At 32.7% G+C, this 24,340-nt stretch overlaps 1 protein-coding gene across 3 annotated transcripts in view; it reads right to left on the bottom strand.

Moving 5' to 3' along the window:
- Nucleotides 1-24,340, bottom strand: part of NAALADL2 (N-acetylated alpha-linked acidic dipeptidase like 2) — a 1,226,521-nt gene that overhangs the window by 663,593 nt on the left and 538,588 nt on the right. For all 3 annotated transcript variants that reach the window (XM_074328105.2, XM_074328114.2, XM_074328092.2), the window contains one exon: nucleotides 4,176-4,677. In XM_074328105.2, coding sequence (XP_074184206.2) covers nucleotides 4,176-4,669 — 494 coding nt within the window. In that variant the 5' untranslated portion in view covers nucleotides 4,670-4,677. The remainder of the gene's footprint in view (nucleotides 1-4,175; nucleotides 4,678-24,340) is intronic.

Genomic DNA, 24,340 nt, shown 5'->3' with positions numbered 1-24,340 from the left:
AATATTACACATAAAAATAGCATATGTGTGACCTCTATATTGAGCAGGCATGACTCAGGGATTATAATCATAACATTTTTTTTTTTTTCTTCCCATTCACATTCATTCATTGGAGCTAGTTTTTGCCCTGTTCCTTTATAATAAACAGTGGTAGTCCTGGTCACATTTAAGTGGCTTGAGTTCCTCCAGCAAGTTATTACAGTGTCTAGCATCATTTAATAGTGAGAACTTTGAATTGTTCTCCATATTTAACCAACTACAGATAGGGAAACTTACATTTAAAAAAGGGAGGGTAATCAGCTTCTTTGCTTTAGTGTGTCTACACCACCTCCCTCAGAGCTCCTGAGACCTCCAGGATTGACAGAGCAAGTGAGAATAGATAGAGTGAGAACAAAAGTTCTCACTTGACACTCTCATAACGGGCATGCTGCTCTCTGAATCTAGAGAGTCATCAGCTTAATTTTCCTCTTGTGCCTGCTTTATAGGTTCTTTGGTCCCTCCCTCTTTCTCCCTCTCCCCTTCCCATACAGTCCACAGAAGTAAATTGCCATAGGCCGTCCAAAACAACCACCTCTTCCTTTGGCACTTTTATCAACAATTAGCCAGTCCATATCTTATCACTTAGATTTCTCAGGTCTGAGTCAGAAACTCTGTGTGAGGTTAGTATCAAATTCTTCCAAGTAGTTCCTTTAAACCCTTTTTCCATTGGATTTTAGGCTTCCTCCTTGAGAAGAGATTGGGACGTACAACACCACTAGCAGATTTTTTTGAAAAAATCTTTTTCCACTCTGTGTCTTAGCTTTTCCAATCTCTGATAGGATAAGCTAAGACACAGAGTGGAAAAAGAAGTGGGTGATCATCTTAGGGTTTTGTACTATTTTTACTACTTTCTTTCTTTTTTTTTTTTAAATCAAGTTCTGCCTGCTGGTCTTAATTAGAAATCAGTATCAGTTGTCTTCAAGCCTCAGATGAAATTAAGACATCAACAATGATACTTCAGTCTTTTTACAGAATCTGGTTTTATATGAGTTTTCACTTATTTAAAAACAGAACATGGCATATCCTCTGATTAATTATAATATAATTATAAAATAGAAATAGTATTTTATAATTACATCATAAACAAGAATTATGCTCATAATGTTTTCAATATAATTATATGAAAAATCTAAATGGCAAGCAAAATAATTTTCAAAATATACATTTTATATATAATTATAATGCATATATTTTATATAATATATGTATATAATATATAGTATGCATATTATATATTTATGTAATATAACATATATAAATATAATTTATATAATATATTTTATATAATATATTTGATGAGTTAAACACAGATGTTTCTCACATATATGCATTAATTTCCTACCTTAGAAAAATACTGAGGCGATAGAAGTCTAATGATGGGGAATGGGAACTTGGTCCATTCCCTCATGGCATCTGCAGTCTAACCTATTTGTGTATATATATATATATATATATATATATATATATACACACACACACACACACACACACACACACATATACGTATTTTATTTCACAACTATTAGGATGTTTGGCAAGACCTGACATAGTTTTAGAGTATGGGCAGAAATAAAGACTTGGTAGAAAAGAGAGATAGCAATCGATCAACAAAATAGTGAGCCAGTGAAAGCCCAAAATTAGTAAATTAATTAAAAATAACAGTAAGAACTTGTCATGTACAGAATTAATGCTACGATGACTTAGCAAACATAGAAACTCATAGTAAAAAATGTGGCTAGCATAACTATTGGGGAACAATAGTCCTTCGATCAAGAGATGGTTTTCAGAGAAAATTATTGAAACATATTGTACCAAAAATATTATTCTGTGAAGAAAAATAAATGAAAAAAGTATGGAAAAAAAATTGTGGCTAGTGGACAGAGCAGAATTGTGAATCTGTGTCCATTCACTGAATACTGCCTGGAAGTATAACTGTTGGTGGTTATATTTTTGTAGCTAACTTTAAAATATATATTTTGTTGATGTTTACGTTTAAGAGGAGAACATAAGCCTTACTGTCACACAATTCCTATTCTGAGGAAAACAATGAGTGTTTTTATTTAATTATATATTTTAAATGTTAGAACTAGCTGCCTAATTTGAAAAGAGGAAATAAGTCCGTCTTTAAATTTGTCTACAATGCTGAAATAATAAGACAAAGAAAGCCAAGGAATGTAAGGAGAGAAAATAAATGCATTGACTAGTTAGTACACAAAACACACGTCATTAAGGTCCTTATTATTTCAACACAAATTTGACTCTGAGCTTACTAAAAATGAAAGTAAAAGGAAAGCAGCCTAGGTTATGCGAGTCATTGTGTCCATAAATTAAGAACTAAACAGTTGCTCAGGAATCACATAATCATTTTTAATATTACAAAGAAATTAAACCCATGGGTCCTTTACTAGAAGATACTTGTGTAGTATAATGAATGTCCACAATGAAGTTATAGTAGACAGTTTTATAGAGTTCTTATTTTTTATTTTCTCCTCCCTCTCTGCCTTCATCCCTTTTGTCCCCCTCCACTCTGTCTCTCTCCTTTTTTTAAATAACACCCGTGTGCCAGTTAGATATATTTTTAACAGACCACTCGCCCTTCCCCTGCTCCAGTGAGCTGAACCCTTCAGGGTGAGTTCCCCGGCTATGAGTTAGCAGTCTTTCTGCTGGGTTCAGCCAACAGGACAACTGGCAGGACACTATAGGGTAGGAAGATGGGAGAAGCTGTGATACTTTTTATTCTCTCTCTCTCTCTGTCTTCAGTGGTGTCTCTGGCTGAGGTTACATGCCCTGACCCCACACACACACATACATACACTTGTGTATGCAGAAAGTTCCAACTTCCACTAAGTTACCCCTAATTCCCTTTGCTCCTCCCACCTAGATTTAGTAATGGCTTCATTGTGTTGTTAATTTCTGTGTTGCCTCAGTGTCATCCAATTGGCTTCTCAGCTATCCATCACAGATGGAATAATTTCTTTGCTTTAAATATTTAGCAAGTTTTCTGTTGTCCTGGTGGGATCCTGACTGATACAATCACTCATTATAAGACAATAGACATCTTTCAGCTCAATTCAATATAAATGATTTTACATTAGGAAATACCATGGAAATTGTTATTATCTATATATTGCATGTTCAGGGATGCTTATGCAACCCTGAATAGCAGACACAGAAGGGTATAGGAAATTAATTCCCAGTAGTTATTCAGATGTGATATTCAGGAGAAGAATGATCATTTATTAGCATCAATACATGTGATATTTCAGCACACAAATTAAACAATGCCATTTTCCATGGGCATATTCCCTAAAAGATTCCTAGAAATGAACAGACACTCCCATCTTGGCTGTGGTAAGTTAGTGTAACACAGAAAGAATAGCCTGGGAAAGTAGGATTCCTCTCTTTTATCTACCTACAAACTACATCCATATGATTTACCTAGGTCTGTCTTTTCTCAGCAAATATAGAAAATATATGTGGAAACTAATATCTAATCTTCCCCTTCCAGTTCCTCACTTAACTAAATACATAAACTTAGGAACACTTTCCAACAACATATGTGATAATACAACAAACAACAACATTTTCAAGTTGCCCATTAGTTACATGACCTCAGAGGAGCTTTTCCCAAGAACTCATAAATGGACCGATTAAAAAAAAAAAAAATACCTTATCATTTAACTTAAAAATCAACACATTCTTGCTAGAAATTTCATATGCAAGAGATAGTTACTTCTGTCCATAAAGCAGGTTTATTTTATTCTGATACCATTAAAAATTCAATCATATGGTTAATGCCTTAGTTTTTAATTACACATTTATCCAATAGTCTTTGAATCTCAATCTAGCTTACCTGGGATTCCCAAGAGGAGGAAAATGCAATGACTGGTTCAAGTCTTTTAGTCTCAATAGTAATTATGGTTCTTGTTATCAATTAATAAAACAGAATCATAAATTTGTATTACAGTATCAAATCTGAAAATGTACACATCCTCTGTAAAGAATGTGCCGGTAACTTACGTTTCTCAGCTTGCAAGACTAATCTTAAACCATGGCAAAATCACCAGTTTGATACTCCCGTGAAACATGTTTCCCAGGAAATGAACCCCACAAACATGCATTCTTTCTATGCCTACCTGAAAGATTTCTTAATGTCTTCTGCTTGGATTGTCTTGAGAATCTCTTGGTATAACTGAAGATCAATTGTTCCTGAAGATGTAGCATTTGAAGGGCAATTTTCATGTGCATAATAGCCTATCAAAATTCCAAAAATAAATAAAATGATGGCCATACAAAGTATTTTTAAAAGGCGGCAAAAGTTGCAGTGGTTGCTTTTTGGCGCAGATCTTGCATAACGGGTAGCAAAGTCAGGCTCTTCTTGAAGTCGCTGAAACCTGCCTTTGGGTGAAGTTGCTGGTTGAATGGAATCAAGACTGAGGTCCACAGTCTCTGAATTCTCCAGGTTCTGATTCTCAGTACTGTCCAGCTGGAACTGGTCAAAACCAGGCTCTTCCAGTTCCTTTTCCATGTCCCATTCTAAGTCAAGGGCAGTGGCTTGAAGGTCATCATTGTCTAAGTACTGTGAATGTCCTGGACCTCTTTGATCTGCATTGACCTTTTGATAGGCCATCTTTTTACCTGTGAAAATAAGAAGTATAGCGACTTAAAATAAACAATAAAGAAAAACACAAAGGTGAAAACAAAACAGTAAACAACATTATGAGTCCATAAAATTTTAGTGATTAAAATCATCAGAAATTCATTGCCCCTAGAAAAATCACACGTTAGTTAATTATGCATGTTTTGCTATTCATGTTACTGTTGAAAAAGAAGACAAAAAGTAAGGTACTTTTTGAAAAAGCTTATGAGAAAACAGAACACACACACACTATAACGTTTGAAGCTCAGAAGAAGTAAGAAAGAGTCACAAATGCACAGTTGCATGAGGATAATGTATTAAAACGAAGGCAAAAATCAAAGCTTACGTATTTTGAAAATCACTTTTAAGAAAAATCTGAGATCAGAGCAATAACACTGCAATTTGGTACGTTAAAGGGGTGGGGGAAATAAAAGACCCTGGGTATGATTCACACTGCCAGAGCTAATTTAAAAGCACAAATTCAGGATAAGAATTTGCAGAACAACTAAATGAAGCAGCAACTCTATAGAAATACAAGAAGCAAAATATGATGCATTACATAGTCATGGGTAATCAAAAGAATTAGAGAAATTTAAGGCTACAACAGAGGACCAGGGTAGTCCATGGAATTAGTTACATGAATTGGTTTGACTCATTAAACTTTAAATACAAGTCTGGAATAGCATCCATCCAAAGAATGAAATCTTTTGCCAGGCAAGGAGAGTTTGGTTCCATAACTTTGTTACAGGAGTGGCAGATGGAGGTTTTTCTCCCTACACAGTTTGTTGAATCCTGCAGAGTGGTATTAGGATAACTAGGCTAATTAACTACAAGTGGTCTCCAGTCCATATTCAGTAACCTACTGGTACTTATCGTTGCAGATTAAGAGTACATATAACTAAGTTTTCTGTGTATCAGATACGTCACCCCAGGTGGAATCTAAAGTCCCTCATTATGTTTTATGAATTTTCTATGTGCCCCACTGTGGGTAAAGACCAGAGCTCACATGATAAATGATTAGCCAATTGCCTTAGGGCCAATGGTTGACAAGTGAACACTAATGAAAGAATCAAACAAGGACGTCATGAAAAGTAGTGGGATTATGCAAGAATTATGGGTACACCCAGCTCCAATTCTGCCTGGCAGAGGCTCATATAAATTAAAATGTTCTGAATGTTTAAGAAAGTTCAAATGATAAGCCCACATGTATATGGGCAACTAATTTTCAACAAAGGAGCCAAAAGGAAAGGATAACCTTTTCAACAAATAGTGATGGGAAAATTGGACAGTCACATGCAAAAAATGAAACTAGACTGCTATCTAAAGCCATATATAAAAAATTAACTCAGAATGCATTAAAGCCTTAAATGCAACACTTGAAAAATTGAAAACATAGAAAACATAGGTATTAGACATATGGCCTCAAAGATGTTTTCGTGAACTTGACCACAAATGCAAGGGAAGTAAAAGTAAAAATAATGAATGGGACTACATCGAAATAAAAAGCTTTTGCACATCAATAGAAACTATCAACAAATTAAAAAGTCAACCAACCAAATGGGAAAAATATATTTGTAAACAACACCTCCAATAAGGGACTAATGTCCAAAATATACTAAAAAGCCACACAACTCAACAGCAAGAAAACAAACAATCCAATTAAAAAATGGGCAGAGGACTTGAACAGATACTTTTCCCAAGAAGACATACAAATAGCCAACAGATATATGCAAAGATGCTCAACTTCACCAGTTATTAAGGAAATGCAAATTAAAACCACAATGAGCTACCACTTCACACCTGTTGGAACAGCTATTATCAACAAGACATGGAATAACAAGTGTTGGAGAGGTTGTAGAGAAAAAGGAACCCTTGTACATTGCTGGTAGGAATGTAAATTCGTATAGTCACATAGGAAAACAGTAAGGAGTTTCCTCAAAAATATAAGAATATAGAGTTACCAGATGGCCCAACAACCCCTCTTCTAGGAATCTACCTAAAATTTTTTAAAACATTTGTCTATAAAGAAATACATATGCTTATGTTCATCTCAGCATTTTTGATGGTAGCTAAGACATGGCAACAACCAAAGTGTCTTTCAAGGGATGATTAGATAAAGAAGATGTGGCATATATATATATATATATATATATATATATATATATATATATATATATATATACAATGAAATACTATTCAGCCATAAATAAGGATGAAATAATGTCATTTGCAACAACGTGGATGTATCTTAAGAGTATCCTGCTAAATGAAATAAGTCATACAGAAAAGGACAAGAACCATATGACTTCATTCATATGCAGAACATAAAACAGAAAGCAGCAAACAAACAAATTCATACACACAGACAACAGCATAGTGGTTACCAGAGGAGAAGAAGGGTAGGGTGAAGATGAAGAGGGTAGAGGGGTCAAATACATATATGGGTACTGAAGGAGACTAGACTTTAGTTGTTGAGCACACAATGCAATATACAGATGATGTATTACAGCATTGTATACTTGAGACATATATAATAGTGTTAACTGATGTTACCCCAATAAATTTGATTTAAAAAAACAAAGATCAAATATAATTAAATATTAAACTTTACAAAATAAAATGTTTCACTCTGACTAGATTTCTCATCTGCTACCCTATAAACTAGGATTTGTTCTTACCCAGAGTTGACTCAATAAATATGAGTATCTAATGCATGCCAGGTACTGGAATAAGCAATGAAGACAAAGATAAATGTTCCCTATTTTTCAAGTAAGGAAGAATCCAATCAGAGAGACAAATGCATTAAAAAAAAAAAAAAAAAAAAAAAAAAAAAAGCCAAATAAAATGTTCAAAGTGCAAAGGAGACTCAGGGTTGATTGATTCTAGCAGAGACTATGGGAAAGGATTCCCCAAGTGACTGCTGAGGTATTTTTGACAAGAGAGGAGGAGTTAACTAGGGCAGACCAGTAGTGTGAGAGGAGGCAAACATCTACAAGCATACAGAAGAATGAGAACACATGGTGTGTGGATCATCGGAAAAACCCAAATGGATATGTCATGGCTAAAGATGGAGCACATAGGCCAGAGACTCTGAGAAAAAACTAGGAAAAGTGATCTTGGGCAAATGACTTAACTTTTTTGCAACCCATGGTCTTATCTGTGAAATGGGCATAATAATAATGTAAACCTCATTGCGTTGTAATTGGGATTAAATGAGACAATGAACTTAACACATCCATTAAATGTTGCATGAGTAAGAAATGTCTGGTATTAGAGGAGGGAGGATGTTAAAGATTGTTGGAAGAAATAAAATGAGTTCAATAATGCAGAATAAATTATGTAATTTTGCAAGACTGCATAAAATTCATGTACCACCACACACATACATATATGATTATTTCTGTATTGCTTGATTTCTTTTAACATTTAGCCTATATGAATACATATAGGTATAGATATATAGACATATAGATCTATAGACTACATATAGATATATCAGCTGTGATCATGCAGCCATTTATTTGGTACTGTGTATGAGAAAGCCTCAAGGATAATTCTGCAGACCCTTTTGTTTTCCTTCCTTCTTTTCTTCCCAGGCTCCATTCTGCTTGGCCTCATTTACAAAATGATTCAAAACAGTACAGTGTTTGAATCCTGTCTTTGGTCAGGTCAAGATAAGCAAAGAAAAGGAGTAATGTATGAAGTTAGTGATAATTATTCAGATTGGTTAGTGGAGGCTTGATTAACAGGTAGAGGAAGAATCCAAATCACGCTTTGTCAAAAAAATAGAAGAAAATCATAAAGGATAGAAAAAACCTAAAGAGGGTAGAAATAAAGAATCTCTAAAATCCATGACTCTAATCCTCTCATATTATAGTGGAAACTGAGGTCCAAAATTAAGTAACTCTTTTAACACTACGAAAGTGATGTTTGAGTACACACTTCTTAAGGTGACTGGTTTTATAAAAATATGAGACTGAAAAGTTGGTGGTAAACTAATGTTAAATACTCCACGATTCAATTTATTTTAAGTTATATTATAAAATACTGTAATTTCTTAGCACTAGTCAACATTTTTCTTGTTTGGCTTAAACATCAATAAATCACTACTATCTTACCATGATACTATGATATTTACTTCTTTGACTGTTCAGTTCATGCATTATTGATTAATTTACTTAAACACTGTCTCACTGTGCTTTTCTTGATTTTTCCCCTCTCATTTTAATGAGTCAGTCTCTCTTTCTAAAGGCTTTATCAAAAATTGAATTATAGAACATGGTTTACGTTGAAGGAATATTTGACACATAGGAGTTACTACAAAAATGTGAGCTCTCTAATTCTGACCTCTACTACAAATATCCAAAGTCATTTCTCTACAAATCACTTAAAAACCAGTGCAGTGAAGAGGCAGGGTTTTCATTTCTAGCCTGACTATAGTCATTCCATCACATGTACATCAGCAATTTAACGCTTTTCAAATATCAGACAGAACCATCAATTAGAATGTAATGCAGATACAGATATTAACTCTTCATCATGATGGATATCTGCCTGACACCCTTAGTACGACTTTGGATTCATTGCTCATTTATAAGTTTTCACTAAATCCTATCTTCCAGAAGAGATATATCTGGGTCAAAGGTAGATGGAGCCTCTTGATGCTAAAAAATCCAAAGTATTTCACGAAAATTACCAAGGAAATAAGTTCTGTATGTGATAACATATACAAGGAAGAATATTAACCATTTACTACTTACATATATATATATATATATATATATATATATATATATATATTATATACATATATGTATATATACACACATATATATGTATATATACACACATATATATGTATATATACATATATGTATATGTTTAAAATTATATTGTTTTAAGGAAATAGTATAGCTTTTATAAAAATATAACATAAATCTCTGCCCTGTCAGTTTTGTTTCACTTTATCTAAAATAAACTCCTCAAAAATAAAACTGAGTAATAAACTGCTAAGTAAATAAAACATTGAAACATATTCAGTTTTGATTTAGCACAAATTATCACATGGGTCCCACAAATAATGTAGTTTTCTTTCAATATCTATGCCTGTGAGACAAGAAAAGGACATATCATTATTTCTTTTACCAGAACGTTTCAATTCCCAAGAACAATGAAAATGTTACATTATAAAAATAAATCTTCAACAAATTAATATGTATCATATAATTATGCCATTCAAACTTCATATATTTTCTATTACTAATGTACAAGATTAATTTAATATACACTGTTATATAACTTTATAGCTACTCAATATGAGTGATTAAAAAATACATGTAGTAGATTTTAGAATCTATCACATAAATCTATTTTTTTAAATTAATTTCAGGTGTACAAAACAATGTAATAGTTAGATATTTACACCCCTCACAAAGTGATAACTCCCCTCCCCCAATCTACTACCCCTCTGACATTGCATATAGCTGTTACAATTCCATTGATTCTATTCCCTATGCCATATTCCACGTCCTGTGAATATATATATATATATATATATATATATATATATATATATATATAAATTATAGTTGACATTCGGTATTTTTCAGGTTCAGCTTCAGGTGTACACTGCACTATTGGTAGTTTTGGAGATTGGTGCAAAAAAATGGAAATATGACTACCTTATGACCAAGCAATTCCACTCTTATTCCACTCTTATGTATCTATCCAGAGAAATCCAAAACATTAATTTGAAAAAAATATATGTACCTTATGTTTATTGCAGCACTATTCACAATAGCCAAGACATGAAAACAACCGAAATGCCCACCTGTAGATGACTGGATTAAGAAACCATGGTACGTTATACAATGGAGTATTACTCAGTCACAAAGAAGAATAAAATCTTACCATTTGTAATGATATTGATGGACCTAGAGAACATTATGCTAAGTGAAATAAGTCAGATGGAGAAAGACAAATACCATATGGTCTCACTTCTATGTGGAATCCAAAGACTGAATAAATGAGCAAAAAACTGAGGGTTGCTCGATGGGAGGTGGGTGGGAAGGAGAGAGAAGGTGAGATTAAAAAGCACAAATTGGTTACCACAAGATTGCCACGGGGATATGAAAGACAGTTTGAGGAATAAAAGCAATAATGTTGTAAAGATTTTGCAGGGTGCCAGATGGGCACTTGTCTTATTATGGAGACCACTTCATGGATGGTGTAGATGCCTGATCACATGAATCTTTCTTTAAAAGAGATATACTTTGGTGTAGGTCAGATCATCAACACTTGTGACATTTCTTCAAATAGAAATATCTGTAATATCCTTACATTCTATGTTGTACCACTTGGTCTTTTTCATAAAATACAATTTTTATGAAACATAGACTATATTCTTCATGTTTTCAACATATCTTATGCATTTATGTGAGATCCTTTCCCACCCAGGCCCACACAAAATGCTAAACTCTTTTTAAAATTCAATATACAAAAACATTTATCTTTTATATAGAGTAGACCCCATATCTGCAGGGGATATATTCCAAGACCCCAATGTATGACTGAAAGGACAGATAGTACAATACCCTATGTATATTGTTTTTTCCTAGACATACATACTTATGATAAAGTTTAATTTATAAATTAGGCATAGTAAGAGATTAACAATAACAAATAACAAAATAGAATAATATAACAATATACTGTAATAAAAGTTATGTGAATGTTGCCTTTCTCAAAAGTTTAATTTTTGAAAAATTTCCCCAAAATTTCCACCCACAAAGTTAGTGCCTTTTCCATTTTAACAAAGCAGCTATCACACACTGTGGTCACAACTTTTGAATTTTTGAGGTGCTACAGAAAAACTACCGTGTTTCCCCAAAAATAAGATCCAGCTGGACCATCAGCTCTAATGCATCTTTTGGAGCAAAAACTAATATAAGACCCCATCTTATTTTACTATAATATGATATAATATAATAAAATATAATATAATACCAGGTCTTATATTAATTTTTGCTCCAAAAGACACATTAGAGCTAATGGTCCGGCTGGGTCTTATTTTGGGGGAAACATAGTACACGGTTCAAATCTAGCTCTGCTATGTAATTTGGACCAATTATTTAATATCTTTATGCTTAGATTCCACATTTGTAAAATGGAAATTTATGTATTTATAGCATTACTATGAGTACATGAGATAAATTATTCAAAGCACTTATACCAAGTTCTAATACATCACAAGTGTTCCATTAATAAAGGATCATTCCAGAATTTCTATAGAGCTTAAGAAATTAAAAATATTTGGAGCTTACAACTTTAAAGTACAGCCTTGATTAAATTAAATTATGACCAGAGGACTTAAGTTTCAATAACAAGAAGCTGGAGATAATGGAAAATGCAGTGGTGTACTCAAGCACTTTGAAGAGTTGGAAGCATAGATAAGAGGGAAGTGTGGCTAATGTTTATATAAAAGTTATTACATCTGAGTTACAACTATCACTCCTTTATCTTGTTATTGCAGAGTTGAATTTCTTTTTCATCTATTTACAACAAGAACAACACAGTTTTTCCATAAAGCTGAAGAGTTCAATTTAATAATTCCAGGAATCAGAGATATGTAATCACGGATAGGAGTTACATATGTCTGATGTTGAAAGACATGTTTGTCATAGGGTTGACTTGATCCATCGATTATGATGATGCCAATAATATTTTAACTTAAACAGTATAAAACAATGTAGATCATATCAGTATCAGAAATACATCCAAACATTTTCCTATTTTTAAAATTTATGTTACACCTAAAATAAACAAATGAATCTGGTAGATGAACTTTAAAACATAAGGCAGAATCTCAATTTCCTATGACAGTTCTATGATTGAATCTTTATTATACAATGGGGAAAATATTCATATAGCATTTCCTGAAACTTTGGATGTCAACTCATTTGCTGGTTTGAGTGGATTGATCTAAGGTAAAGACATTTCTTAGAAATGTCAGTGCATCACCAAAAGTCATTTATTATGCACATCTGTGCTGCAGTACTTTAGATGCTGTACCTGTGAACTATATGAGTGCCCAGAGGAATTTTCAAATTTAAGTGTAAGAATATTCCTTATAGGCTAAAACAGTTGACATAAATTTTTCAATATGAAACTAGTTTGTACAAATAAAGCCTATATTGTGGAATATATTCTTGTTGTTGAAAGCTTTAATGGCCTCAATTTGAGAGCAGGGCAAAAGATAAAACTATAAAAACAGTAATTCAGAAGACTGTTCCCTGACTTAATTTTCTAGTATAATGAGATTATGTTTTTCCATCTGGTTTTATGAAATGGTCTTGGCAATTGCTATAGTGTTTGTAAATGCATTAAATATTTCTTATTTAATTGTAATTTTGTATGTCAACTGCATACAAGAAATTACAATAATTATTTGTTGTTCATGCTTCACTAATTGAATAAAGACTATCTATAAAATAAGAGGAAACTATTATTGGTGCTTTATTTTTAGGAAAAAAAAATAGTCAAAGCCTACTCTGAAATGGGTATTAGTACATTAAATTTAATAGATAGTCAAGCTGGAGAGTATAAAATTCACTTTACTCTGAGGCCTGAGTTAACCTTGATCGTTAAATGATATATAAAAGGTATGCTTATAAGATGCCAAATTAATGAGCTATAAATTGCAAACTGCAGTCAAGCCATTTGAGGAAAAGTTATTTGATGAAATCCAGCAGTTTTCTGAGAATTTGTTTTATATTGCTTGCATATGTATGACCACCTGGCCAGTTCCCTTAGTGGGCTGGTCTTTCTTTAGGTCCCTGTGTGTAATCACAATTACTGCGTGTAACACTCTAAACTGAACGGTTAGTTGCGCCCACCTGAGTTCTTGTATTTATGGTGATGTTTTTCAGTATTAGAATGATATAATCTAATTTATTATATGGCCAACAGAAGAATTAATTTAAATGAACTAAAACAATACAGAGTACATTTTATGTGTTTCCTGAATCGGCAGTTTGAGCATTTAGTATTTTTAGAATATCTATCATGCTGGTAGAAGTCTCACTGACATCACAAAACTCTTTCTACTTCAGGGTGTTCCTGCATGGGCTCCTTTCCTGGTCCTCTTTGGTGTCGTGTCTGACTCTATTTAGATTCTAGAATATCTTTTATTTATTTATTTTTTGCCTGGTCATCATTTATGTTTATAGCAAAATCGCTATAGATAATTATTTCCTACTACAGTATTTGCATCCTTTCCACCTTCAGCGTATTTGAGGTAGCTTACATCATAATTTACATACACAAAAATAAATGAAACAAAATAAATAAGTGAATACAAAATAAAGAAGGGTGGAAGAAAAACAAATTTTGATAGTCTAGCTAAAAAAAGCCACTTTAATTGAGTTTTAATGTAGTTCTGAGCTTCACTGCCGTCAGGGAAAAGGGAGTCTGTGGGGTCTTTTAATACACCAGCCTCTGCCTAATCTCACTTGTTAATGCGTAAGGCTGTCAATCTTAGCTGAAGAGTTTGTTTTTAATTTTATATTTTCTAAGTCATCTCTTTTTGTAGTTGCAGATTTGTATGTTAGGAAGATACTTCTCTCTATCTAGTAAGATAAATCTGTGAGTCTCCTTATTATCTCTTATACTTAGATTTTGATACACAGAAGTAATAGCATGCCCATGTTATATTATCCAAAATTATGTGCTAAGAGATTATTCATTGAATTCTTAAAATGAGCCAGGATTTACTATAAGATTTGAACTTTCCATACATTATTTATGTAATCAAACAATCCTGTATGCTAAGTACTATTATTATTCCCATTTTATAGATGAGGTATCTGAGACTTAGGCGTTAAGTCATTTCCCCCAATTTTCACAGCTAGTGAGTGCAGGCAGCTAGAGTATCACACATGGCCTGTCAAATTTCAAAATCTAATCTTTCAAAAATCACAGCGTTCACACTCTCTCTCAAAGTCCCCAGAGCTGGCAGGATGTTAACAAATTCAGAATCTTCTTGGTTTATTTATTCCTGGTTATGCCACAAAGGTGACCACAAGCACCAGGAGTCCCAATGGCCGTTTAATCTGAATGGTTCTGCCTTGATCCTTAGATCTCTAAGGGCTGCTCTGACTCCAGGACCTAAAAGATCTCTGTTTGCTCTCCACAGCACCCTGGCAGGCATCAAGATTTCCCCACACTGTGGTTTTGAATAAGGGAGAATTGCTTCCAAGTACATTGCTCTGAGGAAAAGACCACAACCTCTACTTTATGATCTCTTCTTAGCAACACTTGGCAACATTTCTCTTTTCTCCTGCTGCTAAGGGACAAAGAGCAAAACAACGCTGCTTAGAACTTGAAAGCTACAGTTCACATTGGACCTACTTCTGACCTGTTTTCAGCTATTGAAACCATTTGGTCCATCCTGTCCTCCTCCCTACTACGTGTGGGCCTGAGAGGGCTTCGAGGGTGTCAAGAGTTAATACAGCAAAACAATCACCACTTGGCTCTGAGAGCTGGCTGCCAAGAGAAGTCTCTTAACTTGGTAGATACACTGCAATTTTTTATCCTTTCAGCCAGCATGAATGATCTTAAATTGTTGCTTTTTGACTATGGCTTTCGGATTTCCAGGAACAGATGAAGCTTTTATCTGCATGAAGCCACTGAGCACTGTATTTTTCACATTTTTCAAAGGTACTTTATTAGCTTATTTTTAAAACATATTTATTCTTCAAATAGTATCAACAGGTTTCTACAAACTGGTAGTGATTTTTTCTAAAATTAGCATTGCTATGTTTCCTAAAATAATAACACAGAAAGACTACTTGACGTGCAGAATGGTAATCCAAGGAATGCCAGAATTTGTGCTTTTTATTTTCTGAAATAGTTCTTTTCACACTTGTTACTTAAGGGTGTTATTAGGAAGAAGTGTTAATATGTTGTGATACTGTGATTAACTGGTGGGAAGGGAAGTAGGCCAGAAAAATACATTGGTGCAGTATGTTTATGTTGATTTAAAATTCAGTTAGTAAGAAAACATGCATTGTACAAACCATCCCAAATATATATTGGGCAAATTCTGGAAATCTATTCTTTAGCTCAAAATCCAAGTGTAAAAATTTTAGTATTCCGCTTTCAAATTGTTAGATCATGAGCTAAAGAAAATTAAAATTGGTAATTTAACTGAAAATACAATGATAGGAATCCATTATAGTTAACAACACGGTATGTTCCTTATAAGACAAAGACCATGTTTATTAGTTCACCCAATGTTAGGGCTTAAAACTAGTTTAAGTGAATTATTGTATTTTCCCAAGTAGTAGGGATACATTAATATATGTAAACTAAGAATTGTGAAGCTTTTGATTGACAACTGATGACAGAATCAAGATTGAAATACTTCTCAAGAATTATCTCAAGCAACGTAAGAATAGAGGGAAACAAATTGCCGAAGATCTTGCTATCCTTTCTTACTTCTAAAACGCCATATTAATAAGCATACATATATCTGAAGCTAAATAAGGACATACTTTTACAGTATTTTATTAAAATACTGTATATTAAAATGGAATTTTACTGAAAGAAGGTGACAACGTTTATTTTAAAGTAGGAAATTCAAGTGCTTTCTGTAAGTGACCTTTCTTTAAATATGATTCTAGTAACTGTTAACCTTTTCAATAAAAGAGAATGTATTAAATAAAACAAGATGAGAAATACTACAGAAATATATTACATCTGTATAGCAGTTTGACATTAAGTTATTTTTATTACAAATTTACATACATGCATACTAATAATATTGGGTAAATTAAAGCAACTAAACAATTTACTAAAACTTACATTGGACACTGTTTATGTTATTTATATTTTATTTATGAACAAGAATATTATAAAAAATGAAAGACCTCCAATGGCACATAGAAGCAATGCTGATATGAAATTAAATGTCAGGCAAAAAGCTTGAAAATGCAATATTCACAAAGAAATTAAATGTAAAACATTTAACAGAACTTTTATATAATTGACATCACTGAGCTACAGTTTATAATAATGCATGCAAACATTTAACATTAACCTAGTGCTTTGAATTTTAATGTCAAATATTATTACTTTACCAAAATAAATTTTACCTTCTTTTCCCATTCATTTTCTTTCTTCCCATAATACATCCTTTAGCTTTCTCTTTATATTTTTGCCTTCCTTCATCCTTTCTTATTTATTTCATTTTTACTTTTCCATTCTTACTTATTCTACTACTGATTTCTCAAGAATTCAATGAAAAATAATAAAATAACTGACAAAAAGAGTCCATTTCATTCTTTTCTATATGTTATAATGCTATATCTTGAACTATAAAGAATCAGTGGATTTTCTTTTTATTTTTAATTTGACGTGATGACCTGGTGACAAAACTGAAGATTATGTTTTGCTCTACCCTTCCAAATACAACAAATCTTAAGCCTTCAAAATAATAGTAAAACTCAACTTATCCTTAACGTGCTGCTTTGGAATTCTGTTCTTTGAGACTCTGTGGGAAGAACTAAAGACCCTTTCTTCCTAACACCTCTACACAGACTCCCTTCAGCTATGGTAACTAGTGACCCTTCTCATTCCAATCATTATCCCTAAAACTATAACCTGCATATAACCCCCCAAGTGAAATCTCTACATCTCAATCATATCCTAGGAACCAAAGCATTCTTTTTCTTTCCTTTCTTTATTTAAAATACTGTAAATTGTTGAAGTTTTAATCATTCCCCGAGTAATCTAAAAACACTTGAGAGCCTAAAATAACGGCCATATTACAGTTTCTACCTGAAAAGGTGCATAATCTTTAAGGATGTGGAAAACCAAAATTAAGTTCAGAAAAGAGAAACAGACATTGCAACACAAGTTGTAAATAGTAGATGACTTTGACTAGTTTAACTGTGGTAAAGAGTATAATATTGGAAAAAATAGCATATTTATGTACCACTAGGCACCCTCTATTTATATTATTTATTTCATTTAATCATTAGAACAATAACATGAAAAAAATAAAAACATGAAAGATAATCCAATGACCATTTAAAAGGTAAAATAAAAACCTATGAAACAAATGGAATAAAAATAAATAAATAAATAAATAAATAAATAAATAAATAAATAATAAAAAAAATAACATGAAGTTCCCATCCTCATTTTACAGATAAGGCCACAGAAGAGAGAAAGTAGTAGTGTCTTCTCTGGATTTAAAACACAGGATTTAAAACCAAGTAGTGTGGTTCCAAACTCTGTGTTCTTAACCACTGCTATAATGACAGAAAACAATTACATGAAGGCATATTTTGAATTACTCCAAAAAGTAAAAAGAAAAAAGAAGAAAAAAAAAAAAAGAACATCACTCAATTTTCTAACAGTAAAGATCTAACAAAATTTTGTAGTATGAACTTTCCCCATAATCTCCACCCCTATGTAGCTTCCTTTAAGTCTTTTAGGGAAAAAGTGGGAGGTTGGGAGTGAATCTACTCACACATTGACACATAGATATAAGTCTTTACTCTTTAACCACATTAAATTTCCCCAAATGCACTTCACATGCACCCTAATGGCTACCAACTGCCTATGCTTGTGATTTTAATTCTTTTTTTTTTTTTTTTCTTTTCAATACACTTTCCCTCTTTGGTTCTGCTTCCAAGAATTAGGTATTGTTTATATTTTTATTTTCCACAGTTTCCATAATTTTTTGACCATGTAAACATTTGTTGGACTAAATTCATAATTGTGACAGCATCTGGATAACTAACAATCACCTCACATTTATATCTATGCTTTCTCAGCATATATATATATATATATATATATATATATATATATATATATATATATACACAATTTAACTTAAATGTGGCAGCTCCTGAACAGATCGAATGATAATGCAATATATATTTGCTAACGTGTCTTATGAGAACTGTAGTTAAGGCATGAAGGGTTTTTACAGAGAAGGAATCCTTGGAGCCCTGAGCACCAACAAGTCCAACTATCCTGTTGGAGAGACCACGTGGTGAGGCAGTGAGACCATATGTCACTAAGCCCAGTCATCTAAACCAAAATACCAATCATGTGAAATCAGACCAGCCAGCAGCTAATTTCTACCAAGTGATGAGCTTGTGCAACAAAAAGCTGACCAGCTGAGACGTGCACATTTTCCTAATCAAATAATGAGACATAATAAAATGGTTGTTATTCAAAGCCACAAAATTTGGGGGTAATAAGTAATGAGGATACCAGTACATCTATTTATCCAAAATAAAAATCTGACCATATCACTTGACAGGTTAAAAGCAAATGAGATGTTTTATTCTGCACTACCAGGAATTTTACAGTCTCCTTTTCAAGGTTATAAGACCTTTATGCCCTTGGCTAAACTTCCATTCTGATCCTCTCTCTACTTCCTGTTATCAAGCACACATTACACATGCTCTTCCTCTGCCTGGTTTGTCCTCAGGTTCAAATTCTTGATTGTAGTCAGTTTGTCTAGTTATCACTTATCTTTGTAGCCTAGCACAGTATTTGGAAATTTGTAGCTGCTCAATAAATGATAGTCTTCAAAAATGCGTGGCCTCCTGAAGAGTATAGGATTTCACTAAGTGCCATTTTATCAGCAACAGATCTTGCAGCAAACACTTCTGCTCATTCAGCCTTTAAAAGTGGATGTGATGCCTATTCTATGTACTTCTAAGAATTGATTGATGAATCAAGTTAAATATTGTAACTAAAGGCAACTGATAAACTGTAAAACGCAATATAACTTCTATTGCTTCAAAATTATAAACTATTAAGAAACAAAAGAGCTAGATTTGAATTCTGGATCCCCAATTACCAGCTGTCACTACCAGGGCAAATCACTTTTGTACATAGGTAAAATTAGATTTATGTGTGTGAAAAACAATTGAGATAATTCATAAATGCATGTTTTAAGTCCTATATATCAATATTATAAAATTAGTGAAAGATTATTAATGATAAATAAAAATTGGTTAATACCACTTAAATCAATTGCTTGCATATATACCACACCTAGCCATCCCGATACCTGAATAGTGCTGATGTAGAAAGGAAATCCATCAGTGAATCTGCACCAAAAGTGTTAGACTTTCTCTTATTCCTGAACAAGACACAAAGCCTGGAATGAAAGGATGAAACAGGAGACTTCTGGGCTGTGTTTCAGATGTGAAGACTATATCCAGGGGAATGGGGGACATAGGAGTAGAAAGAGGCAGGAAGCAGCCTCTGGAGAGGTGACCTCTGGAAAAATCCATCCCAGAATTACTAAATTCAAGTCCCTTAGACTCATTATAAAGTCATATATATATATATATATATATATATATATATATATATATATATATATATGTATATGTATAGATCTGTTCAGATCTGAAATATATGTTCAGATCTGAAATATATATATATATATATATATATATATATATATATATATATATATATAGTTTGTGTGTGTGTGTGTGTGTGTATAAATATATATATATATATATAGATACACACATATATCATTCAGAACTGATGTCTGTAATATGGGCATATGCAGAGTTAAAAACAAAATCAGGTCCTGTATCTTAAGGGGGAGAATGTGAAGAGATCTATGGGAGAAGATGAATCCAACTCCCCTCCTGCCCATAATACATTTTGAAAGGAATCTATCCAGAAAAATCCATTTAGCTATGCCCAGAACAATCAAGGCTGACTGCGTAGAGATTGAAGTGCCTCAGTCCATCTGCTGAGATATTTATTGCTTTTTGGCACCTTCTACATATTTACCAAGCCTATGTAAAAGAAAGCCATGCTTCTTATTTCTAGGATAAAAACAGATGGTGCTCCAGCAGGTAATAATTTAATTAAATGGTTCCTAAAGTATGAGCAAATTGCTCCAAAGAATAGAAAATATTTCTATTTATTCTTTAAAAATAGGGAGGGGAGAAAAAACTAAATCAAGTTTGACTTTTTTAATGCAACAAAATTAGGGTTCACTAAATCATCTGTTCTTAAAAACAAAGTGATTTTCCCTCTCTGCCTTCTTCCTAAATTGCAATCAAAATAACCATAAATAATATTGATGCTGTTTCATCTTTTAGAAATGAGTACAAGCTCAAATGAAACATATTTTAATAAAGTTGCAATCAGATATTCTTGGAATATGACTAATTTTTATGATATTCAAATTAAATTGCATAATGCAGTTTATGTACTCAGCAGGACAGAAATAATAAACTACATATCTAACATGCAGACTCTAATGATAAAAAACAAAGTTTTCCATTCCAGTTAAAGTGAGGGGGCCCTTTGATGCCCTCTGTTATATATGAAGTAAAGGTGTCATAATAGTAGAAAACAACAATTTTGCAGCAAAATACAGTAAAGATCATTCACTTGGGTTAAAAATAGAAGTGGGTATGAACCCCAGTACTGTTAGTTAACTGACTGTGTGACTTTAGGACAGGAAATTGACTTTTCTAAAATTCTGTTTCCTAGCCTGTAGATACATACACACACACACAACACAGAATGACTGTAATTATAGGGTCGCTGTGAGATTTCAATGGATAAATTCCAAGCACTTAGCACAGTTCTTCAGACAGAGTAAGCACTGTATAAATGGCTGTCAATTGTCATCTTTAAGATTCATTAAGCAACAAGAATATGTGTAAGTGTTGGAACTATGAAAATATAAACCAAAATATTTAAGAAATTGCTTCATGTAAATTACAATCTATCTGCAAAGATAAAATGAATACACACACACACTTAAAACCTAATCAAGTATACTGTGGGGTCTAAAATAAGAATTTAGGTATGGTGAAATTAAAGAGGTTTCAACAAGAACTAAAAACTGTGCCTTGAAAAATGAATAGGGCTTATGAATGAAGAAGTCACTTAAAGAAATAATGAAGATAAACTCAAGCAGGAAGTTGGGAATAAGTATCTGCATGGAGGAGTCAAAGCAGGGGCTCTCTTAAATGAGAAAAAGGCACGTAGCAGGGCCTAGTAGAACACAAGTGTAGATTGATGGAATAGGAAGGGATCTACATATGGAAAAGGAGTCGACTGCACGTTCTCCAAAATAAAGACACCATGAGAGCTGTGTGTCACAAAATGAAGATACAGAGCAAGGAAAGCTAGCATCAAGAACAGTACTACAGTGAAGCAGGATAACCGGAGAGATACACAGATAGATAAAAGTGAGGATTGAAACAATTTCTACTAAACAATGAACCCTTTACCGAAGTTGGCTTATTTAGAATTCAAAATGAATACACTTGGCTTAATAATTTTATGATCATTTATAACTATAACATAATATATTTATCATATGCAATATGTTATATTTAACACATACTTATACTCAATAAATATTATTATGTATAGCTAAATTTACACTATAGCAGTGGATCCAGGGAGGAGTTAGAGGACATGAAGTATGTTCATGACACTTCCATTGTTTTTACACATTTCATCTCAAGACATTTCTTGAGTGGTAAAGAACTACTTACTCTAATTCTAACAAAGAAGAAATCATTCTGAAGGTATAAATCCAATCTTATTTTTTCTCCTTTTGAAAACTGCACAGCATAATTAAATGGAAGTTTCTACAGTATTTTTTTTTGTTTTGTTGTTGTCATTGTTGTTGTTGTTGTTGCTGTTGTTTGAATTCTAATAACAAATGTTAGCAGAGTTTAAGGCATAGAAGAGATTTATTAGGCATTGGGCCAAGTCAATATCTGGTCAAAACACATAAACAGGGTTCTGAAGGTGTTGAAGCCTATTTTCATTTCTTTCCAGCCTGATAAGCAGTAAGCCAAATGTTTCCATATGTAAAAATGAACTTCTGATTAAAAATTAATTGATTAAGTAATTAATTAATTTTTAAAAATCTGGTTTCCTATAACCAAGAATACTTTAGATTTCAATGCCTTATCTTCAAACACCATAATCCCAGGCAGCCATGTCTGGATAATCATGCCTGGATAAGTGTATATTGTGATACAAGGTAACCTTCTAACAGCACAGGGGTTAGAGGCATCACCATCACCGGCACAGTCAAAAATGTACATATACATTTTGACTCCCAAACTTAACTACTAATAGCTTATTATTGACCAGAAGCTTTATCAATAACAAATGGTAGATTAACACATTAATACATTATGCATGTTATATTTATTACATACTGTGTCCATAGAATAAAGTAAGCTAGAAAAAAGAAAATTTTATGAAGAAAATCATAAAGAAGAGAAAATACATTTACAGTACTTGTATGTATTTATTGAAAGAAATCCCCATATAATTGGACCTACACAGTTCAAATCTGTTGTTCAAAGATCAACTGTCTAAGCAAATGCTGCTGACTTTGGGAAAATAGATACTTTATGAAGTAGACACATACTGTGTAGTCATTTTACTGGTACAGACAATCCTCACCAACTTGAAAAACTCGGGTTAAATTAAGGTAAACATAGAAACCTGAATATTATTTTGATAGAATATTTCCAGTTTAAGAATTTAAGACCTCAAGAAAAATCAGGGTTATACAAATTATAATACCCACAGAAAGAACCTCTTAATAGTTATTATAAAGAGAGTCTGTATATTTCTGGGATATGTGAAACTCTGTCTTCTGTGTATAACAGTTCTTATATTCACTAAAAATAAATTATTAAAGACTGCAAGCTCAAGTAAGAAAATATCAAGAGCATCCTACAAAATTTAAATGAATAATAATAGTTATTTTTATGTTGGCTCTTTTGCACCCTTTGCTTCTTCAGGGATCCCTCCCCTAGAGTTTCAGAAAGAAGCTTATATATTCATTTACTTTGCTCTGGAAAATATGCATATAAAAAGTCACTTTCCCTAGACTGTTCCTTGTTTCAAAGCTCAAAAACCCTCATTCTTTGACTTAGTGTTGTTGATTTCAACACTCCACATCCAACTTTAGACACAGATATTTAGCAAAATCTGGATGCTTATATGAGAGAACACTTTAGAAAACATTTTTAAAAATACATAAGGCCCAGTGTACTTTTCTCAACATTTCTGTACATCAGTACTTTATTTCAAAAAGCATAAGTGACAAAATAAAAAGATAAATAAATTGTACTTCATCGAAAACACTTTGTACTTCAAAGGACACAATTAAGAAAGTGAAAAAGACAACCCCCAGAATGGGAGGAAAATTTGAAAATCATATCGGTTAAGAGAGTTTACCCAGAAAATATAAGAAAACTTAAAATTGATAATATAAAGACCAACCAATTAACAAAAATGGGCAAATAATCTGAATAAACATTTCTCAAAAGAAGATACATGAATGGCTAATAAGCACATGAAAAGATGCTGCATGTTATTAGGGAAATAGACATCAAAATCACAATGAAAGACCACTTCTCACACATTAGGGTAGCTGGAATCAGAAAGACAGTAAGAAGTGTTGAGGATATAGAGAAATTGGAACACTCATTTTACTAATGGAAATGTAAAATTGTACAGCTTCTTTAGAAAGTATTCTGCCAGTTCCTCAACAGGTTAAACATTAAGTTACTATATGAACCAGCATTTCTATTAATAGTCCAGAGAAATGAAAAT

This window comes from Rhinolophus sinicus, chromosome 17 (genome assembly GCF_057876585.1).
Source record: "Rhinolophus sinicus isolate RSI-liver-muscle chromosome 17, RSI-T2T, whole genome shotgun sequence".
NCBI lineage: Eukaryota > Metazoa > Chordata > Mammalia > Chiroptera > Rhinolophidae > Rhinolophus > Rhinolophus sinicus.
Note: the sequence above shows the minus strand (reverse complement) of the source record. Positions and strands in the feature narration are given on the sequence as shown.